Source organism: Canis lupus, chromosome 34, assembly GCF_003254725.2.
Source record: "Canis lupus dingo isolate Sandy chromosome 34, ASM325472v2, whole genome shotgun sequence".
Taxonomy (NCBI): domain Eukaryota; kingdom Metazoa; phylum Chordata; class Mammalia; order Carnivora; family Canidae; genus Canis; species Canis lupus.
Genome location: NC_064276.1, coordinates 16,078,130 through 16,103,218, shown reverse-complemented (window position 1 = coordinate 16,103,218; position 25,089 = coordinate 16,078,130). Strand labels below are relative to the sequence as shown.

The 25,089-nt window shown below is 39.2% G+C and overlaps 1 protein-coding gene across 1 annotated transcript in view; it reads left to right on the top strand.

Annotated features, from left to right (window-relative positions):
* LAMP3 (lysosomal associated membrane protein 3) overlaps positions 1-25,089 on the top strand; it is a 35,464-nt gene extending 10,375 nt beyond the window's left edge. Inside the window, exons 4-6 of the mRNA XM_025451562.3 lie at positions 8,430-8,487; positions 11,661-11,831; positions 23,174-25,089. Of these exons, the coding sequence (XP_025307347.1) occupies positions 8,430-8,487; positions 11,661-11,831; positions 23,174-23,307 (363 nt within the window). The 3' untranslated portion in view covers positions 23,308-25,089. The remainder of the gene's footprint in view (positions 1-8,429; positions 8,488-11,660; positions 11,832-23,173) is intronic.

Genomic DNA, 25,089 nt, shown 5'->3' with positions numbered 1-25,089 from the left:
TGCCTTCAGGCTGGATTCTGTTTGACCAAACTCCACCCAAAGGTTGAACCCCTACCTTTCTGCAAATCTCTGTGCCTCCAGAAGTATGGGTAGGAAATGAATACTGAGATAGAGCTAGATGGAGCAGCAGGGCCTTCTCTCCCTCCACCCATTTTCTGGAAGGAGCAAGAAGAGCCACTAGCTGTGGCCCCAAGCTTGCAATAGATGCTTTGCCTAGGTCCTGCCAACCAAATTCACCTTATTCATTTCATTCCCCAGCACCAGTTTCTCAAGCAGCTGACCTTAGCTCTACAACATGAGAAAAGCAAAGAAGCTTATAGAAAGTAAATTTTCCCACCAGCCTGAGTCCTTCAGGAGAATTTCCATATTTTAAAAGAGAACTTGTTTAAGCTAAAATGGTGGCCACAAACCCAAGGATTACAGGGACTAAGCATAGAGCTTAATGAAAGAAGTAGGCTAATAAAATTTTTTTTTTTCCTAGAAACAGGCAGTCTTTCTTTTTTATTTTCCCACTTTTGGTGAAGACTTCATCTTCCCATTAAGTCTGCATAAGGAAAACATGGAGTAATGAGATGACGGAGGCAAGCCTCAGAAGTGAGGAGACACAAGGGTGGGGTAGGGAGTGCCCATCCTCCCCAGAGGGGCAGCCACTCGTCAGCTCTGGCTGGCAGTGTCCGTGGCTGGCCGGCATCTCCCCCTGGGGACTTTCACTGTCCTTCACAGTGGACATTCATTCCGGATGATGGGGTATACATTCTGAGTGGCTGCTACCCTACTATGTCAGTTGTCAAATATTTTACATATTACCTCTCTTGGGTGGTAACAAGAAACCAGTGTTATCAGATCTCCTGACTGTTCAAGACAAGGCAGAAATATCCAGATCTTTTTATTTTTAAATGTTGGCAACACATTTTTTTTTGAAGACTTGAAAAGTGCTGGCCCAACAGAACACAGTTGTAAGCCAGATTTGACCTGTGGGCACTCTGCCCTAACTGGTGGTCTGTGTCAAATGCATTTAGGCAGGAAAGCCATCTAGTTTCTTCCGCAGGAGAAATGGCTTCAGCAATACTGTCAGCCACTTTTCAAAATGTTGCTTCCTTCTAGACCAGTGCTTTTCAACAGCAGCGGTATTAATATTTGGGGCCAGATAAGTCTGTGATGGGGGCTACCTTGTGCCTTGTACGATATTGAACAGTATACCTGGCCTCCACTTGCTGGATGCCAGTAACAACACCCAGCTCCAAGGTGACAACCCCAAATATTTTCAGACGTTGCCAAATGTCCCCTGGGGGGGACAATCACCCCTGGCCAAGAACTACTGCTCTAGAGAAAAAGAGTCTTGGAAAATAGTTTATGTTAGTTACAACATAATAAATGTTATGAGAACCAAATTGTAGAATGGTAAATGGATGCTGGTGAGCAAGCCTGAATTAACAGTTTATTAATAGGAATTTACTGAGCACCTATGTGTCCCAAACACTGAACCAGACATTATGGGAGTAAATAAAATAAATATATGCTATAGTTTCAGGTTTCAAAACATGTACAATAATTTGTAATTTTTTAATTGAAATATTGCCAATAATAGAAACATAAAGGAAAACTTGCATCCCGAACTGTTCCTTCACAGTTCATTTCATTCCCGTGTCATTTCTATGTGGCCATGGACAAGTCACCAGTTCTGTTTCCGAGCCTGTTTCCTCCTCTATAAGATGGGGCCAACCACTACCTATTTTGTTGGGCTGCTGTGAAGGTGAACCAGTCCATCATATGTGGTAATGCTGAGTGTGGCGTCTGGCCCATAACGGGGTTAGGAGAGGTAGGTTTCCTTTCTCATTTCTCTCATTTCATTTTTTAAAGAACTGAAAACCTTTCTATGTCAGGGTCTCATTTGATTAAGGTAACAAACTGAAAGTCCTTCAGGCCCTCCAGGTGCAAGATAAATATACCTCCCTACCCCCGCACCCCACAGCTTCCTTCCTGCTAGGAGAGTTTGTTTTAGAAGATCTTTCAGTAACTTTGTGTAGAGTTAATTTTTCCATGCTCAGCACTACCTCTTTCTCATCCACCTGGCTGTCAGGGCAGCTTAAGGTTTCCAGCCCTGACTCTGGGATGGGACGTGGAAGAGATCAGTGGTCTGGGCGTGCCAGGGTAGGGAGGTGAGGGGGGGGCTGGAGTGGAGGGTGCGCTCTGGGGGTAGGAGGGTGCACTCTGAGCCAGGCAATGTTCTGGCCTGCCCAGCCAACATCTGATAAGCTAATGCTGCCCACTGCCCTGCTGCTTACCCAGAACCTTGCAGGGGTATTTGGAGCCCTCTTAACTTACAGATTCCTGAGAATTGCTATCAACGTTCAAATGTGAACACCCTCAGAATGCACTATGTAGAGCTTCCCTGGTATGCTGTGTTATTTCATGCCCCATTTTCCCCTATGCTTTTCCCTCTGCCTGGAATGCCCTCTCCCACCCCTCAGCCCCTTGTGCATTCATGCTTTAAGACAGGCTCCATTATCTTTACCCTGTGAAATCTCCCCACTGCCCCAGGCCCCACCTCCATCCCAGGTAAAACTGGGAGACTTTCTTCTTTTGGTTTCCCAACCTTCCACTGGTTATCCCCTGACCTCCCTTAACTGCACATTTTGCTGTCCTGAAGGTGTGTCTGTGATTTATTCCTGGTGCCCAGCCCTGACTTTGTACATAGCATATCTTTAGCAAATTGTTGAATGAGGTAAGGAATCCATAAAGGAATGAATCTAAATTTCACAGAGACTCTTGGCCAAACTGCCAAATAGTAGACCAGCAGCTCCAAAGAAACGGCCTCTTTGGCTTCCCATTGCTATATACAGAGCAAAGGTTTCTTGTCATAGAACACAACATAGAACACAACAACACCGAGCAAAAAGGCCTGATTGATGTTGAAGAGAAAATCCACATCCTGAACATCTGTGACTATGACACTCCCACAATGCATTTTGCTGAAATGGGCAAATGCCCTTCTTGGGCAGGTCAATTGGCTGGTTTGCTTTGGACTTGGTCCTTTGTTAAGGAAGATGTTTAGGACCCTTGGGGAATTAGGACCCCTCTGACGAGATATTGCAGAGCTCTTAGATACTGGCAATGAGAAGCCACTGTGTCAGCATCCCATCGGTTGAATGGTGAGATGGGACTCCAGCAAGTGGTCCATTCAAATGGGCACATTGTAAGTGCTGAAGTGCCACATTTAGCTGTTAGAAGTCCTTAGCCCCTTTTGACAATGCTGATAGGTTCACAAACGATTTTCACTTTGTTTTCAAGAATCTGACATGATAGATCTTTGTTGCTTTCCAACCTGAACCCCAAATGTGAAAAACATCTGGCAGAGAATCACTTTGTGGGCATCAGAGGAGAAAGCAGATACTATAAACTGCATAATGAATAGCCTGTAATTTCCCTCGCACTTTGGGTTAAGTGTGACATCTGCTTGAAGCTCCCAAACCCTCCACCCCTTCCTCTGTACCCACCTGTCTCTCATCCCCCAGAGCTGAGGTTTAGGCTCTGTTTCTTTAATCAGTAGGGTTGTCGAAGCTTAACTTCCTTGCTCTCTCTTTCTATTTGTGGTAGATCTGAGCTCTAAGAAATAGACAAAAAAATGATCATTTGAGCTCAATGAGACAGGTTTACTGGGAAGGGGCAATCTAATTTATTATCACTGTTGTGAATAACACTGGTCAAAATTTGAGTGAAGACTGTAATAAGTTTTTTTACATGGATGTCTTCGGTTCATCTTCACATCAAACGGAGAGAGTAATTTTGTTATAATTTTCCCCATCCTACTAATTACAAAAATTAGACTTTTGTAATGTTCTCAAAGATTTGACAACTCAAACTAGGTCACATAGGAACAAAAAGAAATTTTTTAATTGGCATTAAAAAATTCTTAGCAAAGCTTTGTTCTCCCAAAGAGAAGGTTAACCACTCTCTTTATATTTCTTTTACTTTTTAATTTTTAAATTCCTTATTTAAATTCAATTTAAATTCAATTTAGTTAATAACATATACTATATTATTGGTTTGAGGGGTAGAATTTAGTGATTCATCGGTTGCATATAATACCCAGTGCTCATCACATCATGTGTGCTCCTTGATGCCCATCCCTCAGTTATCCCCACTCACCTCCCCTCTAGCAACCCTCAGTTTGTTTCCTAGAGTTCAATGTCTCTTATGCTTTACTTCCCTCTCAATTTTCATCTTATTTTATTTGTGATTTATCTGTGATTTCCTGACTTGTTAATTTTAGCCGTTCTGACTGGTGTGAGGTATATCTCTTTGTGGTTTTGATTTGGATTTCCCTGATGCTGAGTGATATTGAGCATTTTTTCATGTGTCTGTTGGCCATTTGTATGTCTTCTTTGGAGAAATGTCCGTTCATGTCTACTGCCCATTTCTTAACTGGATTTTTTATTATTTTGACTGTTGAGTTTGATAAGTTCTTTATAGATTTTAGATACTAGGCCTTTATCTGATATGTTGTTTGCAAATACCTTCTCCCATTCCATAGTTTGCCTTTTAGTTTTGTTGACTATTTCCTTTGCTGTACAAAACCCTTTTATATTGATGAAGTCCCAATAGTTGGTTTTTGGTTTTGTTTTAGCCGAGTGATTTGTTCTGCAACTTTGTTTTCCATTGATGGTGGGGAACAGGAGTTAACAAGCTGTGGCCCCCAGGTCAAATTCAGACAGCTACCAAAAAATGTAGAGTCTGAAGCCTAAGAATTACTTTTACATTTTTAAATGGCCGGGGGTGGTGGTGGTAGACAATATTATGTGGCACCTGAAAATTATATGAAGGTCAAATTTTAGTGTCCATAAATGAAGGTTTTGGTAGGTGCTATTTGACAAACATGGCCACACTCGCTTATGTACATGTTGTCTTTGGCTGCTTCTGTGCTACAATGGCAGGATTGAGTATCAGCTACACAGAATCACAAAGCCTAAAATATTTATCATCTGGCTCTTTACATAAACAAACTTGCCAATCCCTTTTATAGAATAAACCAGCCCTACTACCATTCACATTATGCCAAATTCTAAACTTCTGAGTCTAAAAATAAATGTTTTTCTCTAGTTTAAATAGAAGACAATTTCAGAGTGCCTGGCTGGCTCTTTCAGTGGAGTATGACTCTTGATCTCGCTCAGGGTTGTGAGTTTGAGCCCCACGTTGGTTGTAGAAATTAGTTAAAAAGAAAAAGACAATTTTATTTCTATTCTACTATTTCTATTTCAAAACTTTACAGAAAAATTGGGCACAATTATCTAGATAAAACTCATTTAGTATCAGTAGCATAAATTATATAAAATTTGGAATCTCAAGGAAAATAAACATCTGCTTGCACTTTTGTTTACATGAGTCACCTAACAAATGATTTTCCTTTATCATAACCATAGACATCAGCTCAGAACCCAGGAAACATTTGGCTAATAGAAGGAAACTGGATATGGGCTCCGGACTCTATCCTGTCATGCCATTAAGGTGAATTCACAGTGAATGTGAGCACTCTGCCATCTGCTTTGGAAAGCCCCCCTTTTGGCCTTAGCCCTATATAGCACTGGTTCTTGGGGAGCAGAAATGGCCCTTCCTATCAAGACTGGCTTCATGAGCATGTAACTTATGTAGTCGGCCGGGCCCATGCTTGGTTTAAGCTTTGCTGTCCCCTCTTGAAATTCTTCAATGACTTTTGAACAGGAAATCCTATATTTTTGTTTTACAGTAGGCACCACAGATTATGTAGCTGGTCCTGCTTCCAATAGATGGCTAAATATGAACAACTGCATTTCAGGGAATGTGAAAGAAAGTTCTAGTGCAACAAATTGTTTGTCCATACCCACATATCCCATAGAGGAAAGTGTAGGGCAGGATCCTGTAGACCAGATTTTGCTTTGTGTCACTTACAAACAATGTGAGTTAGAGATAGATTCTTAACTCCTCTGAGTCTCTTTGTTTTCAGCTGCAAAATGGGCTGATAATATTTTTTCTTTCTCAGGCAGCTGTTATGAGGATCAAAAGAAGCAATGTAGGTAAAAGCATGCACTTAGTAAACTGTGAAGCCTTTGTAGAAATATAAAGCTTTTCCTTATGTGAGGATAGATGGAGGAGATGCCACAGGAAGGGGAAGATTCTAGGAAGTCCCCTATGGAGCTCAGAGCTCACTTTATCACTGTTCTCCTGCTGCTCCTTAAAGCAATCTCATACTTGCAGCCAAGAAATTTCAAAAAACTAAGTCATGCTTGTGTGACTGTCTTCCTTAAATCCCATCAGTGGATCCTCTCTGCTCTTAGGATAGAGCAGGGATCTTATAACAGTGACTTTGGGCCCTGAAATACAGGTCTCTTTATGCTAAAAAGGACCCCAAAGAATAACCTCAATAGATCGTTTGTGAAAGTGACCAAAGAAGGGCCTGGGTCACAGATATTCTCTCTAAAACAAATGGATGGTCCAAGTACATTGTTTACTTTGCCTTTGCGACCCAGGACTGAGCACCTTGAAGGAAGGAGCCAGGTCTTATTCTTTTCCAGGACCTAGAGCAATACCTGATCTGGAGTATATCTAAGAGAAATTAAATGCTAGACTTGGAGACAAGAAGCTTGGGAGTCATATCTTTCCCTGCCACCTATTAGGGCTGTGACCTTGGGCAAGTCAGTGAGCCTCCATTTCTTCTCATTTGCTGTGAGGATTAAATAAGGCATGGCATAGAAGTGTCTGCTCCAGTGCCCCGCACAAGGTAAGAAGCCAGGATGTAATAGGTGCTATTTGATGAATTATAGGATCTAGAGTTGAGTGTATCAGTAGGAGTTGCCTTACTAAAACAGTTTCTATTTTTAGAACCCTTATATTGTATAGGGAATCATCATTTCATCTACAAATAATACATAGATAGACTGAATGTAGTCAAGATAATTATTGTTAACTTTCTTTATGACCAGACTTGAAACTACTAAAGGTAATTCAATTTCAGATTCTGATTTTGGTTGTTTTATACCTCTGTTTTTGCACCTCTTACTTGTGGATAGTTTCTAATGAATGTTTGCAAAAAGTAACTGCAAATCACCTACTTTTAAAAACCCCAAGGCCTCCTTTTTCAACTTACCCTTCCATATCTCAGTTCAATTCCCTTTGTTTCACACTCTTAGTGTCTCAGGAGTTTATAGGGCTGTTTGTAATGGTCTTTTTTTTTTCCCCAAAAGGACAATCCCTGAATAGAATGTGGAACACTGCTTAATATTTCTGAACACAACCTCCAAGTCCTCTTTGAGAACACCCCCTGATCTCAGTAAGCCATTTCTTTCCAGAATCCCTCATGGTAGCCCTATCTAATCATTTTGGAGACATGAATCCTTTAATCTATTCAAAGCAATTCTATACCCTCCCCAAGAAAATGCCTGCAAAATTTTGAACACATTGTTTTTCCCAGAGAGTTTATAAGCTCCATGAAGTCCACCCATGATAGCCTTAAAGATGAGTGGTCTCAGGGCACATGGGTGGTTCAATCAGTTAAATGACTGACTCTGAGTTTCAACTCAAGTTAATCTCAGGGTTGTGAGATAGAGCCCCATATCAGTCTCCAAGTTTAGACAGAGTCTGCTTGGGACTTTCTCTCCCTCTTTCCTTCTGCCCCTTCCCTCTGCTCTCTCTCTAAAATAAACAAATCTTTAAATGCTGAAGTTATTTCTGCCTTTAAAAAGAAGATGAGTGGTCTCAGTTTTACCTAGATATTCATTACTAGTAAAAGCTTAATGTGTACCCCTCCAACCTCTCCACCTTCCAGATGTATATATATTTTAACAGGGAGAAACTTGGCCTAACTTAAGGGACTCTGGAGTGGTGGAATTTGAATTTTAGGCTCTAGCAACAAGTATGCAGTAGAGAAATTTGGGACCAGGAGTAAACTATTTCTTATTATTTATTTATTGTGTGGTATATTGACTTTTTTGAACTTTTCAGACACAATTATGGCTCCATACCACTACACCCCCAAAACCCCATATCAAAGATCAAAGAGCTGGAATTTTGCCTAAGCAAAGTTTGTTTTTTTTTTTTTTTTTTTTTAATGATGAGTTTTAGGACAGTGTGTGGACTTCTCACATTCCTGTAAGCATCAGAGATTATTTGTTGGAGATGAGGCAGTGCTGCTTTATTTTATTTTTATTAAGATTTTATTTATTTATTCATGAGAGACACACAGAGAGAGGCAGAGACACAGGCAGAGACAGAAGCAGGCTCCATGCAGGGAGCCTGATGTGGGACTCGATCCCGGGTCTCCAGGATCACACCCTGGGCTGAAGACGGCGCTAAACTGCCGAGCCACCAGGCTGCCCCTTGCCTAAACAAAGTTTGTAAACTAGGATCGTTAACATAAAAAAAGATTGCCCGAAGGTTAATACACTGCTGTTTTACAGGATGAAAACTCATATTATATCAATGAAGTAGGAGCCTATTTGGCGGTCTCAAATCCAGGTAAGTAGTTAGAAGGCCGTTCCACTAGCAGTGATGCTGTGCTTCAGGTTAGCTCATTTCACACCCCATTGAATTGCTAATCTTTGATGCTGCTTTGGAGAGACAGACTGAGAAAGTAACCAGGAAAACATACTACATCTTTGTTTGCTTCAGTTTGCTCATCTGCTCATGAAGGAGGCTGGAGTACATTATGTCAGGGATCATTATCAGCAACTGTAAGGAGTTTAGTGACTTTTGGACAGATTTGCTATTGATGGTGCAATTTATTCTAGACTCTTGGAATCATGCGTTCATGCTACAAAAACACCCCCAAAAACCACACACACACACAAAAACAACTGTAGTTAGTGCCAGCTAGGTGCCAAGCCCTGTAATAGAAATCCCTATTATCCAAATGTATAGTCCCTGCTGTCATGGAGCTTACATTCTAGAAGTGGGGAGAGGACCATAAACAGACACATTAAATTATAATAGTTAAGTAGTGTTAAGTTCTATGAGCAAACACAAACAGGTCCTGGGGGAGAGGATTGGAAAGATATTCTTGGTAGGACCTTTGGGAAGCCCTCAGGGGAGGAAAGTATCTCTAAAGAGGGGAAGTTTGAGTAGAGAGGTATCCCCATTTGGGGGCTCTGGGCCTGGAGGAGCCTTTTTTTCAGGTGGCAGGAACAACAGATACACAAATCCTTAGAAGTGAACTTGCTCATCTGTTCAGGGAGTGGCAAGTACTGCGTGTGCCCAAGAGAGTGAAGAAAGCAGCAAATAAGGTCTGAGGGTCATCCAGGCCAGACCATGTAGGGCTTGTGGGTAAGATAAGGTGAGAACTTTGGATTTTAGTTTAAAGTGTGAAAGGTTGCCATAGGATGGTTTGGTGTAGGGAAATGGTATATCAAATTTACATTTATAAAAATTCAGTTTGGTTGCTATATAGAGAATTAGCCACAGTAGGGCCAGTCGAGAGAACTCCTCTAAGGTTCCTGTCTAGGAAAGTAATGCTCCCAGTCAATTCAGACGAGTTTCTCAAGGGTTCAAATGTTTCTCTGGAAAGCCCAAACTTGGATAACAAACCATTGCTGGCACCTACTCTGTGCCAGGTACCACACATGTCTTTTTTCTCCTTTTTAAAATTCTGTCTTTTGACTAGCTTAAACTTATCTTATTAAGGAACCTATACTAAAGAAACTTGCCAAGAGATGAAAATGTGAAGAAATGTCTATTTAAAATATAAGATACATTTTATTGATGTTGTTCAAGAGGATGTTGTCAATGATTATTGGTTAAAAGTAAGTAAGATGTCAAGTTGACAACTCATTTTCATATATAGTACCTCACTTAGTCAAGGGTGCTCATATAGGCTGGGGAATACATATTGTGAATTCTAACATAAATTAGCAAATGATATCACAAAGCATGGACTAAATTTTAACCAGCAATAGAGTAGTAATGTCTCAAGAAACAGGAGAAGGGAAAGTCAGACCAGAAGCTAGGCTAGAGGCTGACAAAGGGGATAAAACAACAACTCAACAATTCCAGACTCAGCAGTAGTAGCAGAGCTGTAGAAATCACAATAATGATAATTTACACATCAGTGGTGGTGGTAGCGGTAATTACAGAGGTAATGATTGTTGTAATGTTAGTGGGAGTCATAGTAGTAGACTACCCTGGATATAAGACATGATATAGTAGTGTACGTGGCTAATGGAGTACATCATGAGGGATTTTTGCATGTATATATGCAAGAATCTACAGTACATAGTACAGTAATAGTCAGGAGACACAATAGGATAGTGGTCAAGACAGCAGACTGTAGAATCAGACTGCTTGAGTCCAAATACCACTTACTAGCTGTGCTGTAGGATCTTAGGCAAATGTTTTCAGTTCTCCAACTCTCCATTTCCTTGTCTGTAAAATGGAGACAGTAGAATCGATCTCAAAAGATTGTATGAGAATTAGGACAGTGCATGCAGAGTATTTGCATGGCCCCCTCTGCATAGCAAGCAGACCCTTGATGTGGAAGGCTACATTAGACACAGGCAAACACACCCACAGAGCCAGGAAAGGAGGGAGACTTTCAAGTTCCCTCATTAGCAGCCCGTGGGTATTCCTCGCAGGCACCACTTTGGTGAATTCACTAAGGTCCATAGTCTGGTCCTCAACTGTGGGGGCTGTCAGCACCGCCTTATGTATTGTCTGTGTCTTCAAGAAGACATCTAAACCAAGGTCATGAAACTAATGTATAAAATCAAAATGCAAATATGTGCATTTACCATGGAACTATTTCTTATGGTAACTACCAAGGGGACTAGACAGCTGGGTCCTCTGACCAGTGGATTTTCTCCCATTCAAGAAGCCAAAGTATTATCAGAAGGGTGTTTGGTGAATGCGGAATTATAGCAAATGGAGTTAATAATATGATTAAGATGTTTAGCCCCATCTGCCTTGAAGCATATGTTTCCTTGAAAAGGGTATACCTGTCATAGTAGAGCGCCAGTCCTTGAACAGTCTTTCTCTTCCAAAAGCACTCAGATGGGCAGAGATAGGCTGCTCTCTTTACCATGTTTCTATGGATGGATGTAACAACCCCTCCTAACGATGGGATTAGCCCATCGCTTTGCTAGATTAATACAGTCTGGTAATATGCAAATGTTCCACTTGGTGACTGTGTATGTCTATTCTGATTCATTAAGGGTTCATGTGACTGTCACAGAAAGCAACCTACTTCTCTCTTTTTTTTAATAATAAATTTATTTTTTATTGGTGTTCAATTTGCCAACATACAGAATAACACCCAGTGCTCATCCCATCAAGTGCCCCCCTCAGTGCCCGTCACTTATTTCTGAGGGTTTTGTGGGCACTTCTCTGTAGTCCCCAAGCATTGACAGTAGTCCCCACCAATGCTGCCCCCAATGATTTAAGACAACTGAAGAAAAAGGTCCTAAAAATTCTCATTCCAAAGCTAGTACATTCCAGTTCATGTGAGTTTGCCCGCCTATACCACATAATACCAGAAAAAAGTCCCCAAGAGCACCAGAGGGGTTACTTCACGAGGAAAAGGCAAAACCTTGAAGGCCACATCTGAACGAAGGCCATTTAACTGCCTATGGGCCACCCGGGAACAGCTGAAATTCAATGGATACATACTAAGATGTGGTTATATGTCATCCTTGTGTTTTCAGAGAAAATCTACCAAGGAATGAAAAGCTCTGTGGTGATGTTCGAGACTGGGGTTGGGCATTCCTTCAAATGTGTGAGCGAACAGAGCATCCAGCTGTCAACCCACCTTCAACTGAAAACAATGAATGTCCAATTTCAAGCCTTTGATTTCGAAGATGACCACTTTGGTAATGGTAAGTCAAGTCTTCCTCATGTCACAAGCATAAACTTCAGAGACCCAGGGGGTAGTTTCAAGTTGTTATTTGTGTGTGAAACTGTCAAAGGGACAAGGGTCATGTGAGTTTCCATGACAGTATGATTCCACAAAGCTTTTAGGGCCAAGTTTCTCTGTCCAACTTTCCCTCCTGTCATTCCTTTGAGTCAATACCAATCTCAAAATCGGATACTTTAGGGAAGCCCGGGTGGCTCAGCAGTTAAGCACCTGCCTTCAGGTCAGGGCGTGATCCTGGAGTCCCCAGATCGAATCCCACATTGGGATCCCTGCATGGAGCCTGCTTCTCCCTCTGCCTGTGACTCTGTCTCTCTGTGTCTTTCATGAATAAATAAATAAAATCTTAAAAAAAAAATCAGCTACTTTAACTCATTCATATCCACCACTCTCGACAACAGGATGCATTCTCCTGGTAAAACCAAAACACATATCCTGCCTCCTCCAAATACACACACACACACACATACTCAATCAAAAAGTCAGAAAATACCATCTGCAACTTTCCCTTTCCGAGCTGTTGAGTACTGGAAAACTCAGGTATATTTGGAAACTTTTAAGATCCTATTAGTAATATCTAAAACTCAAGATTTCAGAATCGATTCTTTCCCACTTGCAGAGAGAAAAGAGAAAATTGCAATAATTCAACATAGAAATATATACTCTATTGGGCTCCCTCTTCTCAATTCCCCTGACTAGAGCTTCCTTATAGTTGGTTTTAGTTTCTATGTAACTTCTGCTTTGAGTTCTATGCAACTTCCCCACAGAGAGAAGCAGGTTCTAGGCAGAAGGCCAGGGGCAGACCAAGGTGACTTTCTGAAAGTTTTTTTTTTTCCTTCTGGGGAAACAGGTTATAAAGATTTCTATGGGAAAAAAATATTTCTATGTATGTCTAGGAATTGAATTTCAGTTTCTAAAACCTTCCTCTCATAATAGCTAAAAACATTATGAGTACTTCTCAATTTTCATATATAGATTTAGCTAAAAGTTTAGCTGTAAATTCCATTTCTGTAATGTGAACCCAACTTATCTTTGAGTTCCATTATAAAGTTGAAAATGTGCCTACAAAAATCTTCTGATATACTTGCTAGGAAGCATGGAACAGAGGAAGGATTAAAGTGTTGCTGGCCTCAGACCCCCTGATTTCTGTAGGTTTTGTCTGAATCTTGAAATCTCTGCCTCCATTTTGGACTTTTACCACAGTGCTAAGATAAAAATATTAAAAATTTCTTAGTAGGTGTGGCACCCACTTTGTCATCTGGTCTCAAAACTTCCAACTTGAGGAAACTTAAAAATTCATGATGAAGGTTTGAAAAGCCTCTGTAATTAATCATGTGATCTTAAAAAATAAGGTACACACTTGCTCTTCCTCTGCCTCTGAACCTCTGTGAAGCAGGAAGTGAGCAAGTGGGAAACCTTGTCATAGCAGAGGTGAGAAATAAAACCTTTCAGCAACATACATCTGGCCTCTCTTAGCAGTGCCCACAGGGAAACATAGAAAAGCTACCTTTTCATTTCATCCCCTCCCGTCCTTCCCCTTTCATATAATTCTCAACTTGCCACATTCTTAACCAATTTTTTCACCTTCATTTGTTGTCTGCCTCCTTCACATTTTTTTTTCTGCTTTGTCTCTATTCTTATTTGATTCTAGCCTATCCTTGTAATTTTGTTAATTTGGGCCATTATGGCCAGGGGTCAAAGCATCCAAAGAATCAGGAATGGCAAACAGAAAGAATAGGTAGATCTACCCCAGATTATTATCCATTTTCCTTTTTTTCAAGGGGAGCAGCAGCGGGGAGGGAGAGAAGCAGACTCCCCACTGTGCAGGGGGCCCGACATGGAGCTCCATCCCAGGACCCTGAGATCATGACCTAAGCTGAAGGCACCACCCACTTTCCTTGTAAGCAAACATTTACCAAAAAAAAAAAATCATAAGCCAGGGATTCCTGATTGGGAGAGATTGATAAGTGGAGGAAAATTCTATCAAATATAGCTTACAATTTTTTTAAAGATTTTATTTATTTATTCATTAGAGACATAGAGAGAGAGGCAAAGACACAGGCAGAGGGAGAAGCAGACTCCATGCGGGGAGCCCAATGAGGGACTTGATGCCGAAACTCCAGGATCATGCCCTGGGCTGAAGGCAAGCACTAAACCACAGAGCCACCCAGTGATCCCCAGCTTACAATCTTATTCATGGTTTTCTTTCTTATATTGTTTATTTTTTAATACAGTTTTCTTTTTTCACTTTTAAAAAAAAGATTCTATTTATTTATTCATGAGAGACACACACACACAGAGAGGCAGAGACATAGGCAGAGGGAGAAGCAGGCTCCATGCAGGGATGTGGGACTCGATTCTGGGACTCCAGGATCACCATGTGGGCTGAAGACAGATGCTCGACCGCCTACATTGTTTAAAGAGGATAAACATTACATTGTTACATTGTAATTGTTTACAATGTTTAAACAATTTTTACATTGTTTAAAGAGGATAATTGAGGAGGCACCTGAGTGGCTCAGTGACTCTTGATCTCACCTTGGTCTTAATCTCAGGGTCCTGAGTTCAAGCCAGGCCTTGAGCTCCCTGCTGGACCTGGAGCCTACATTAAAAAAAAAAAAAAAGGAAATAGGAGAACTGATGTCTTTATTTTGGAGAAAACAGTGAGTAATGGTTTTAACTGCTTTTCCTGAAAAAGGTTTTCTCATTTTTCTGTATTTGCCAGAAGTGCCACTCACCTGTTTTTAACAGGAAGTTTATGAAATTTGGCAACAGCACTCTAACCACTGCTTATCCAGAGGATGTTCTGGCTTTCCCTGGAAGGATTTCATCTCTTTCCATTTTCTCAGAAGTGAGGGGGTCGGGAGGGCACACAGCAGCTTCAAGAGAGCTTTAAGAGCCCCTAAGACGTTTCAAGTGTTAGGACATTCCTGTTCCTTCCTTACAACAGGAGATGTTGAGGGAAATCTGGGCTGTGACCCGGTTTACCAGCGAGGGCTTGCCTTCGGAGAGATGCCGCGTCTCTCCATCTCCAGCAGGCCCTGCAACAGGTTCCTCCAGCAGGAATCAACCATCCCCCCCTCCAACTCCTGTTTCTAGCTCCACCTCGGGGGTAACTCAGAGGTCCTGTATCGCACCCAGCCATGACCATCCGGGAGAATGACTAAAGGAAGGTTACTGGTCTAGTGTGTGGAAATTTCTCCCACAGCACATGGGGAAAGAAGGGGAATTAAAATCAAGAAGAGAGGAGTAAGGCAGTTCACTTAGGGGCGGGAGGCGGCCCTGGACCCTTGGCATCCCCGGGAGCGGCCTCGGGGTCCAGGGGTGCGCGGCTTACTGCAGGGCGCTGCTGGGCGCTGTCTGGGGTCCGCGGCAGGTGCTGGGCGCTCCGGGAAGCGCTGCGGGCCGCCCCTGCGAGCCTCCCCTGCAGGCCGCACTTGCCCCTTGCCCTTAGCGCACCTGCTGCTTGCGGGTCCTGCAGGTTTAGACCCCCATTTTTCTCTTCCGTGGAGGGTGGAGCATCCTGAATTCACCCCTCCCTCTGCAACCCACCTAGAGAGAATAGAAACCTTCACGAATGCCCACCTGGAGAGAACCTAGCCATTGTTAATTTTGATATATTTCCCTCACATGCGTATTTTACAAACCGGAGCATACAGAGAACCCGGTTTGGAATCCTTTGTTACCTGTGCATCATAAGCATTTCTCTGTGCAAAGGTGCCAAGGGTCATTATTATGGCTGCTATCATGAATATGCTATCAACAGTATATAATAATATATTTATTGTGTTGTTGAGAATTTTTATTGTTTCTAGGTTTTCACAAATGTGTTGTGATTAAAGAATTATGTATGAATTTCAAAACAGACATTGATTAGCAAATGTGTATAAATGTGTGTCTGAATTTTGGTTTTGCCTCATTAACTGTTTAAAATGGTTATGATTTATTCTGCAGTACTAATTCTTAATTTTTAAGAAAAAATGGAAACAGGAAATACATGAAGATGGCTTAAGTTTTTCTTTTAAATATTATAGAAACATATGAAATGAAAAAGTAGAGTTAAAATAGGGACTAGAGGGGATCCCTGGGTGGCTCAGCGGTTTAGCACCTGCCTTAGGCCCAGGTCGTGATCCTGGAGTCCCGGGATCGAGTCCCACATCGGGCTGCCTGCATGGAGCCTGCTTCTCCCTCTGCCTGTGTCTCTGCCTCTGTGTGTGTGTGTGTCTCTCATGAATGAATAATTTTTTAAAAAAATCTTTAAAAAATAGGGATTAGAATTTTCCTTCCTCATTATCTAATGGGGGGAGGGGCGAGGAAGAGTGTTTAAAATCACCAGTAGCAGTGGAGATACAATCTATTGCGATTACCTTTTAAAACTGGTGAACAAAAAAGAAACAAGATTCAGAAGAACAGTTGAGTGGACAGCAGAGCTGGGCTCTGAGCACCTGCTTCCCCCCACCACACTCACCAGGAAGTCATATGATGAGAGAAAAAAGAAATCTTGTGAACGCTTACTACCATTCCTAAAAAAACTGGAGGGAAATAGACGGTCATTTTATCTCTTCTCATCTAAGAGTAGTGAAAATGGGTACTGTGAAGAGGCAGAGTCAACACAGAGACTGATGGAAGTGAACTGGGGAGCCAACCCCAAATCACAGGCTACCCCCAGGCTATAGCTAATTCTCAAGGTACAAAAAAGAAGATAGAATCCAAATAGGTTGCTCAATGGGAAAGATTAAATGATCTCAGACATAATGGACAGAAAGGCCCTAATTTACCCAAATGATATTGAAGGAAATGCAATGTCATGGATAAGATGCTTAAGAGTGAACAAGATGGGGTGGGGGGTGGGAGTGATTGGGTGACGGGCACTGGGGGGTTATTCTGTATGTTGGTACATTGAACACCAATAAAAAAAAAAAAAGAAAAAAAAAAGAAAAATGGGCAAAGAACAGTTGGTGGAAAAAAAAAAAGTGAACAAGATGAGGGTTGCAAGCAAGATCTTGGGTTTGTCATTTCAAGCCCCATGTTGGGTGAAGAGATTACTTAAAAATAAAAAAAAACTTTTTAAAAAAAAGAACAAGCAAGATGAAAACAAGCTCTATGACCTTAATGCAAAAAACTGCAGCAAAATAAATAAAAATAGTATAAGATTAGATCAAAATATGGCTATAGAGTTTTAGTTTTGCAAAATGAAAAATGTTCTGAAAATGGATAGTGGTTGCACAAAAATGTGAATGTATTTATTGAAGTGTATACTTAAAATAGTTAAAATGGTAATTTTTATGTCTTTCTTACCACAATTAAAGGAGAGTTAGAAAGGAACATAGTTGACAAAATACAAAGAAAACATAACTTTAGGAATGGAGAGAAATCCCTGACAATTGGTTTTTGCTGAGTATCAGTTGAGAGTGTGAATTCCATATAACGAGAGATCATGAAGTGTTATAATGAAAGAGTGAGGTGAATGGGAGATTTCACTCCTACAAGTGAACACTTTGAGTATCAAAGCAACACCTAATAATAAATAGAAATAGTAAGAGGCAAAAGCAGTAGAGCTGAAATATAAATTATCTTCATAGAGAAAATAACTGAAATCAGCAGTTAATGGAGATAAAAATTAAAATTATGAAATTATAGGGCAGCTGCTAGGTATGGAAGATATTCAGATCATCTAAAGTAAGGATAATTGGTGCATCTGAAATAGAGAGTTAAAAATAGAAGAAAGATAAACTTGATGGCTTCAGAGATTTTCCTTAAGATAAATTATTGAAGTTTGTCCCAGGAAAAAAAAGAGCATAGTGTGTCCCAGGGGAAAAAAAAAAACACTGACACAGAAAGTTTAGCATTGAGATACATCCAAACTAAGCTATAGAACTTTAAAGATGGGGATCCCTGGGTGGCGCAGCGGTTTAGCGCCTGCCTTTGGCCCAGGGCGCGATCCTGGAGACCCGGGATCGAATCCCACATCGGGCTCCCGGTGCATGGAGCCTGCTTCTCCCTCTGCCTATGTCTCTGCCTCTCTCTCTCTGTGTGTGTGACTATCATAGATAAATTAAAAAAAAATAAAAAAAAAACTTTAAAGATAATTCCTTAGACATATGAATTCTCTCTCCTCCTCAAAAGAATATATCACCTATAAAGGGGAAAGTTAAAGTTGCCCTCGGATTTATTTACAATAATTTAAAGCCAAAAAACAATAGACCAATGTTTACAAAACCCTAAGGGAAAGAAAGTGTGACCCCAAAATATTATTTATTAAGATAATAGACAGATATCTTCAAACATGAAATAATTCAAGGGATACAACACCAATGAGCTCTTCTTAAAAAAAAATGCTTGACAATGAAATTTGGTAAGATCAGAGAGAAGCCACATTATAAAGAAGGATAAAAACAAGTATCTCTCAGGAATAGAGAAGCCACAGTAAAAAAAAGGGGAGAGGGATTTAATCTATTTAAGTAGTTAAATATAAAAAGCATGAAACAACTATGGGTCTGTAAATCTATCATAAGGTCACACCTTCTTGCATATGAAATATGTACATGGTTATTCATTATAGCATTATTTATAATAGCAAAAAATAAAAAAAATGAAGTTTTCATCAGTCTGGGACAGATACATCCCACAAAAGAATACAGTTATAAGAAAGAATGAGAACATACATATTTATATATGTATAGGGAAGTTACTCAAAATATATCCTTGGGGAACCTGGGTGCCTCAGTCAGGATAAGCATCAAACTCTTTGTTTCAGCCCCGGTCATGATCTCAGGATGATGATTGAGTCCCGCCTCTAACTCCATTCTCAGTGCAGTCTGCTCAAGATTCTCTCTCCTTCTTCCTCTGCCTCTCCGTCAGGCCCTCCCATCATTTGCATTCTCTCTATCTTTCTCTCAAATAAATAAAGTGGTTATGACAGGGGGAATTAAGAAGATGGGGCAAGCTGAAAGTGGAACGTCTCAACCTACAACATTTTGAATTATTTTGACTTTGAATTGCCAATGTGTTATATATTTGAAACAAACTTTTTTAACTATAGGAATGGCAGTTATCAAATAGAATTGAAATAATATAAACTCAAACAATTATTTAAAAAAATAATAAGTTCAAAATTTGAGTTGGGAAGAAAAGAGCTAGAAGGGAATCTGCTAGTGCTAATCTTTCAAAACACTATCAATAGATCCTGTCTAAATTGAAAACACAGTTTAGAAAATCCATGTCTGTCATTTACTTCATAACCCTCTTAATGCATTTCATAATCCTTTAGTGTGTATTTATAATTTCTTATTTGAACCTTACAGGGATCTTTCATGATCTTCGTAACTCTTATCTTGTGACAAAGATACATTTATTTGAAGTTTGGTAATTGTCCCAGTTTTCCTTTAGCTTTTTTTTTCTTCAATAAAGTGAAGTTATATTAAAATCAACAATTTTGGTTAAATAGCACTTGCATGATTCTATTTTAATAAAATTACTTGTATTTATTATTCTACCCATCTGTCCTTATAGTTGTAAAGAGAGACATCTGAAGTCATATTTGTCCATGATTTAGCAAGGATAATTTCTGGATGTGTGCTTTTCAAGTGATCGGTTTTGTAAAGGGTTCAGGCGAGGGCAGCCCAAAATGTACCACCACAGCATACTGATTATTTTGAATTGAAGCTACTTGGGAAACAACATTCATAGATCCTCCTCTGTCGCCCTAAAAGCAGGATATAAATCTCCCATATGAAAGCTATCCTCTCTGTAGTAAAGTAAAAAGACTTATCACTAGAGAAAGGAGCTTTAAAGGCAATAAAGCTATAGAAACAAAACCCCTTACCTTTTGCTAATCTGCTATCTTAGTCCAAATTCCACTTAAACTTCCTTACTAATTGAAGCTCCCAAACATCTGTTTTCTTTATTCTGTCAATTCCTCATAAACCTATTATCTATTTGTCTAAAATGTATCAAAACTGTCTTTCTTGGTTATTTCTTTGGGTATCAATTTCAATATCAACCCTCTCTGCACACATAATAAAACTTAGATGTTTTTTCCTATTAATAATAATTTTTAAACCAGTTGGAAGAATCTTGGAAGAAATTTCTTCCTCTCCTATAGTTTTTGCGGTTTTATTTGTGAGCTTTAGTAGATCATCTTAATTACTTATAGTGAGAAAATACTATTTTAAAAAATAGTGATGTTTCTTTAAGCATACACATAAACACACGCATGTGCACACACACACACTCTCATGTATGTACAGAGGAAGCAAATGCCTTCAAGGTTGGCAGTGATTCATTCAAGTGGAAGGACTGTGGTGACTAGATAATTCTTTTCTTTCTTTTTTTTTTTTTTTTTGAAGATTTTATTTATTTATTCATGAGAGACACACAGAGGCAGAGACATAGGCAGAGGGAGAAGCAGGCTCCATGCAGGGAGCTTGATGTAGAACTTGATCCTCGGACTCCAGGATCATGCTCTGGGCCAAAGGCAGGCACCAAACCGCTGAGCCACCCAGGCACCCTAGATAATTATTTTCTTTGTGTACTTTTCTGCATTTTAAAAACATTTATGCAATGTGACATTAAATAGTGTAAAACTATATGGTAAGTAGAAATTGCTCTCCACTCCCACCTACCCCTGCCCAGCATCTTGCATATCTTTTCGTTTCAGGCACACATGCACATTTGTTTGGGCTCATGCAAAGCTGCACAGATCTTAGGGAACTTCCACATCAGCATGCTGAGATCTAGCATATTCTTTGTAGTGGCTCCATTATATTCTGTTGTACAGATATGCCATTTTATAGTTTGGGTGGATATGTAGATTGTCTACTTTGTTCTCTTGAACTGAGATTATTGTAACATTGCTTTGTGTACTTAAATGAATATATCTTTAGTATAGGTTCCTAGTGGTGGAATTATGTTAATGTATATGTTTTACATTTTGTTTTGACATTTTTGTATTTTTTTCCAAATCATTTTAATCAAATTAAACTCTTAATTTGTTGATGTTCTTTTTTAAATCTCAGAAACATATTTACTGATATATATATCATATTGATATGTATGTATGTATCATATATATCCATATGTATCATATATATATTTAACAAGGGCACCTGAGTGACTCAGTCAGTTGAATGTCCAACTTGATTTTGGCTCAGGTCATGATCTTGGGGTCGTGGGATTGAGCCCCATGTGAGGCTCCACACTTAGCAGGGAGTTTGCTTGAGATTCTCTTTCCCTCTGCCCCTCTGCCCCTCTGCCCCTCATGTGTGTCTGCTTTTTCTGTCTCTCTAAAATAAATAAATAAATAAATCTTTAAAAAAAGGTATATGTAACAAAATTGTGTACTCCAAAAGGGCTTATCATGAAAAGCAACATTTCCCTGTCCTTCCTCTAAGAGACAAAGTACTTTTAACTAATTTTTATAATTTCTTATGATAACTATCTCAATAATTCTTGTTTAAAAAGTTAAAAAGCTTTCTTATTTCTTAATTTATTAGCTTTAAACTGCTTGTTATGGCAGATGATTTCATACTCTTACACCATTCCCTTTATGGTTATATCACTGTTTTTGTTAAATTAATAATGTATATATTGTTAAAATTATATAAATATTGTCCACTGCCACATCAAATAGTGTAGGAAAAGCACAGTTCCTGTCTTGTACAGATGTGTCATTTTCTGGAGTCTCTATCATTCTCTCTCCCCTGGTCCTTCCTGATTTTTTCTCTGACCTCAGGTGAGAATTAATCCTTGATTTGTTTAAATATTGGTTTAAGCAAGGATCTCATGGATATAGTCTCTTATCTGTACTTTTTATTTTTTCTTATAAGATACTATTCAAATATTTGAAATTTTGATTAAAATTTTCTTCGCATTTGGTTTAAAACTAAGGTGACATGCAGTTTTACCTTACAAATCCTTGCCCTCACCATGTTTTTCTTCCATCCCACTCTCCCCTTAGCCACCTATAAATAATTTTATTGGTTTATCATGCATTCTTATCCTTCCAGGTTTTATGTAAATGCAAGCAAATATATCTTCATTTCTTCTTTATTTATGAAAAAAAATTGTAGTACTATATTCATTTTTCTTTCTGTTGGTTTTCCACCCTTTAACATATAGTGGGGATTTTTTTTCTTTTTTTTTATTCAAGTTGACATGGTGTTATATTAGTTTCTGGTGTACAACATAGTGATTTAGCCTCTCTATACGTAACGCTAAGCTCACCACAAATGTAACTACATCTGTCACCATACAGTGCTATTATAATATCATTGACTCTATTTCCTATGCTGTGCCTTTCATCCCTGTGACTTATTCATTCCATACCTGGAAGTCTGTATCTTCCACTCTTCACTTATTTTAACCCATTTCCTTTGCCCCCTTCCCTCTGGCAACCATCAGTTTGTTCTCTGTATTTGTAGGTCTGATTCTGCTTTTTTGTTTGTTTGTTTATTCATTTGTTTTTTTAGATTCCACATATGAGTGGAGATCATATGGTATTTGTCTTTTTCAATCTGACTAATTTCACTGAGTGTAATACCTCCTAGGTCCATCCATGTTGTTGCAAATGTCAAGGTCTCATCCTTTTTATGGCTACATAATATTCCATTATGTGTGTATACCACATCTTCTTTATCCATTCATCTGTTGACTTTTACCTATCCTTGAATAAGATATAGATATTGTTCTCTACTTATTTGTATTCAATCACATTCCCTTTTTTCCTCAGGGTTCTCCATCTTTCCCCAGGTGAGGCTGATTACATTTTAAATGAACTGAATAAGTACTCTCTTAACGAAATAAAAAGAAAGTTTGACAAATTTATAAAGTTTCATTTCTAAGTTCTCATAAATAATTAGGTACTTTTCTAATATTTTTAGCTCATTAAAAGCAATAAAAAAGAACGCTAAGTGTAGCAAAAATGTTTTATATTTTTGAAAACACAGATAAATATCACATGTTTTCAAGATATCATGTGTACTCTAGTGGCAGTCTGTTTTATGTAAGCACATTCTACTTTGCAGAGGACAAATTGCAAGCAAATAATATATAACGCTGTTGAAAGATTAAGTAAGATAACCTTATTTGCTTACTTTATGAATGAGGAAATTGCAAGGTTCAGTACTCATCGCAGTTCACACAGTTAGTGGTGGGATTAAAAGTCAAGCCCGGTTGTGTGTCAACTATACTTCAATTTAAAAAAAAGTCAGTCTTGGGTTTGACTCCAAAATTCATAGTCTTCCCACTCTTTCTGGTCTTTCCTCACCAAACCTTACCCACATACTATATTTTTTTTCTCTCTCTTAGTGGACGAGTGTTCATCTGACTACACAGTTGTGCTACCTGTGATTGGGGCCATTGTACTTGGTCTCTGTGCTGTGGGTTTGATTGTTTATGGAATCCACCTAAGACGCGAACCATCTGGATACCAGAGAATCTAATTGGTGCCCCGGGGAAAAGAAAATAATGGAGTTTAGAGAATTCTTTCATCGGTTCCAGGATATTGGGTACTTCCCTTACCATTAGTCCTTCTAACAATGTAAATCACCATCTTTCACAAAACCCATTTCTGATTTAAGCACCAAATCAATTTCTGCATATTTTTTGTTCATTTTATGAAAGATCTAGTGAGTTGCTTCAGAGTATTTTCCAAGTTGCTTCAAAATATTTTAGCCATTCTAAGTCAACATTTGAGATATGTTAAATTAACGTAAAGTATGCAAAGTGGTATATGCTTCCAAATTATAAACCACAATGTTAATTGTAATAAATGCTACCCGTGCACATTGGGGATTTTACTTTACCTTTCATCTTTCCCATTATAAAACTGCCTCTGCTTTATCTATAAAATGGACTTCTTCTAATGCTTTTACTATCCATGTTTCATATGATATACATATGTCTGATGATCTACTTGCCTCCTTTTCCACTTTAATTTTTTAAAAAGTCATCAAAACGCCCACCACATCACAAGTTTTGTAGGTTCGATGTGACACCAACAAGAGGAACAAATCAACTTATACTCTTAAAAATGATTAAAGGAATCATTGAAAATGATTGAAATCATTGAAAATGAAAAAAGGAATGATGATTCCTCCCACTGAATCACTAGAGACTAAGAATTAGGTGGCTGTGGACAACAGAATTCACTAATAAGCGAAAAACAATAGCCCTTTGTTTTTGAACACATATATGCCAGACACTAGGCTGAGTTGAGGTACATCCCATTTAATTCTCACAATTTATAGATGAGTAAACTCAAACTTAAGGAAAATAATCACTGCAATGTTACCCAGGTAACAAGTGGCAGACCCAGAATTTAACTACCGGTTGATCTGGTACCAAAGTCTCTAGACTGTTCATTACACCAAATTGGTTACAAGAACAAAAACACCGAGTGCTGCCTAAGGCCTCTCACTAGCACATGCTCCTTTTTCCCAGCAAAAATGAATTTCTCCAGAATCATGAGACATTAGGAGACATAAAAGGAGGGGTTGATTGATAATGAAATGGCCGATCTTCAATAAAGTTCTCTACTTCCTTGAAGGAGACCTTGGGGGTCTCTGTAAAACAAGAGTTTCTCATTTTTATGGGATTGTGCAGCTATGGCTCTAAAGATAAAGAAATGGAGTAAACTTCTCAAGTCATTTTTCTTATTTCTTAAAATAGAAAAATCTTCTAATCACCAAGCAACTTTTCTTTTTTGAATGTAGACCTCCCCCTTGTGGTAACTTGTTCCTTATGCATATTAGAGCCACATTTTCTATTACGATTCACTTCATTCTATAGAGCAACCTGCCAAGAATTATACCCCTGATTGTTTTTACAACTAAAGGAAGGAACTAAGTATACTAACAGAGAAAACCACAGACTCCTAGAATTCTTTAGGAAAGGAATAATTCAGGTCATCCTAGAGTTCATATTGACTTTCCTGACTTGTTCTCTTATGTGTCAATAGGGTTGCAAGGTCCTTGGTTTAGTCTTAAAAGAATACTGAATTGTATTAAAAGTTTTTGTAATAAAAACTTATTTTGGGGACACTTGGGTAGCTCAGCGGTTAAGCATTTGCGTTTGGCTCTGGGCGTTAGCCCAGGGTCCCGGGATTGAGTCCCACATTGGGCTTCCTGCACGGAGCCTGCTTCTCCCTCTGCTTATGTCTCTGCCTCTCTCTCTCTCTGTAGGTCTCTCATGAATAAATAAATAAAACCTTAAAAAAAAACTTA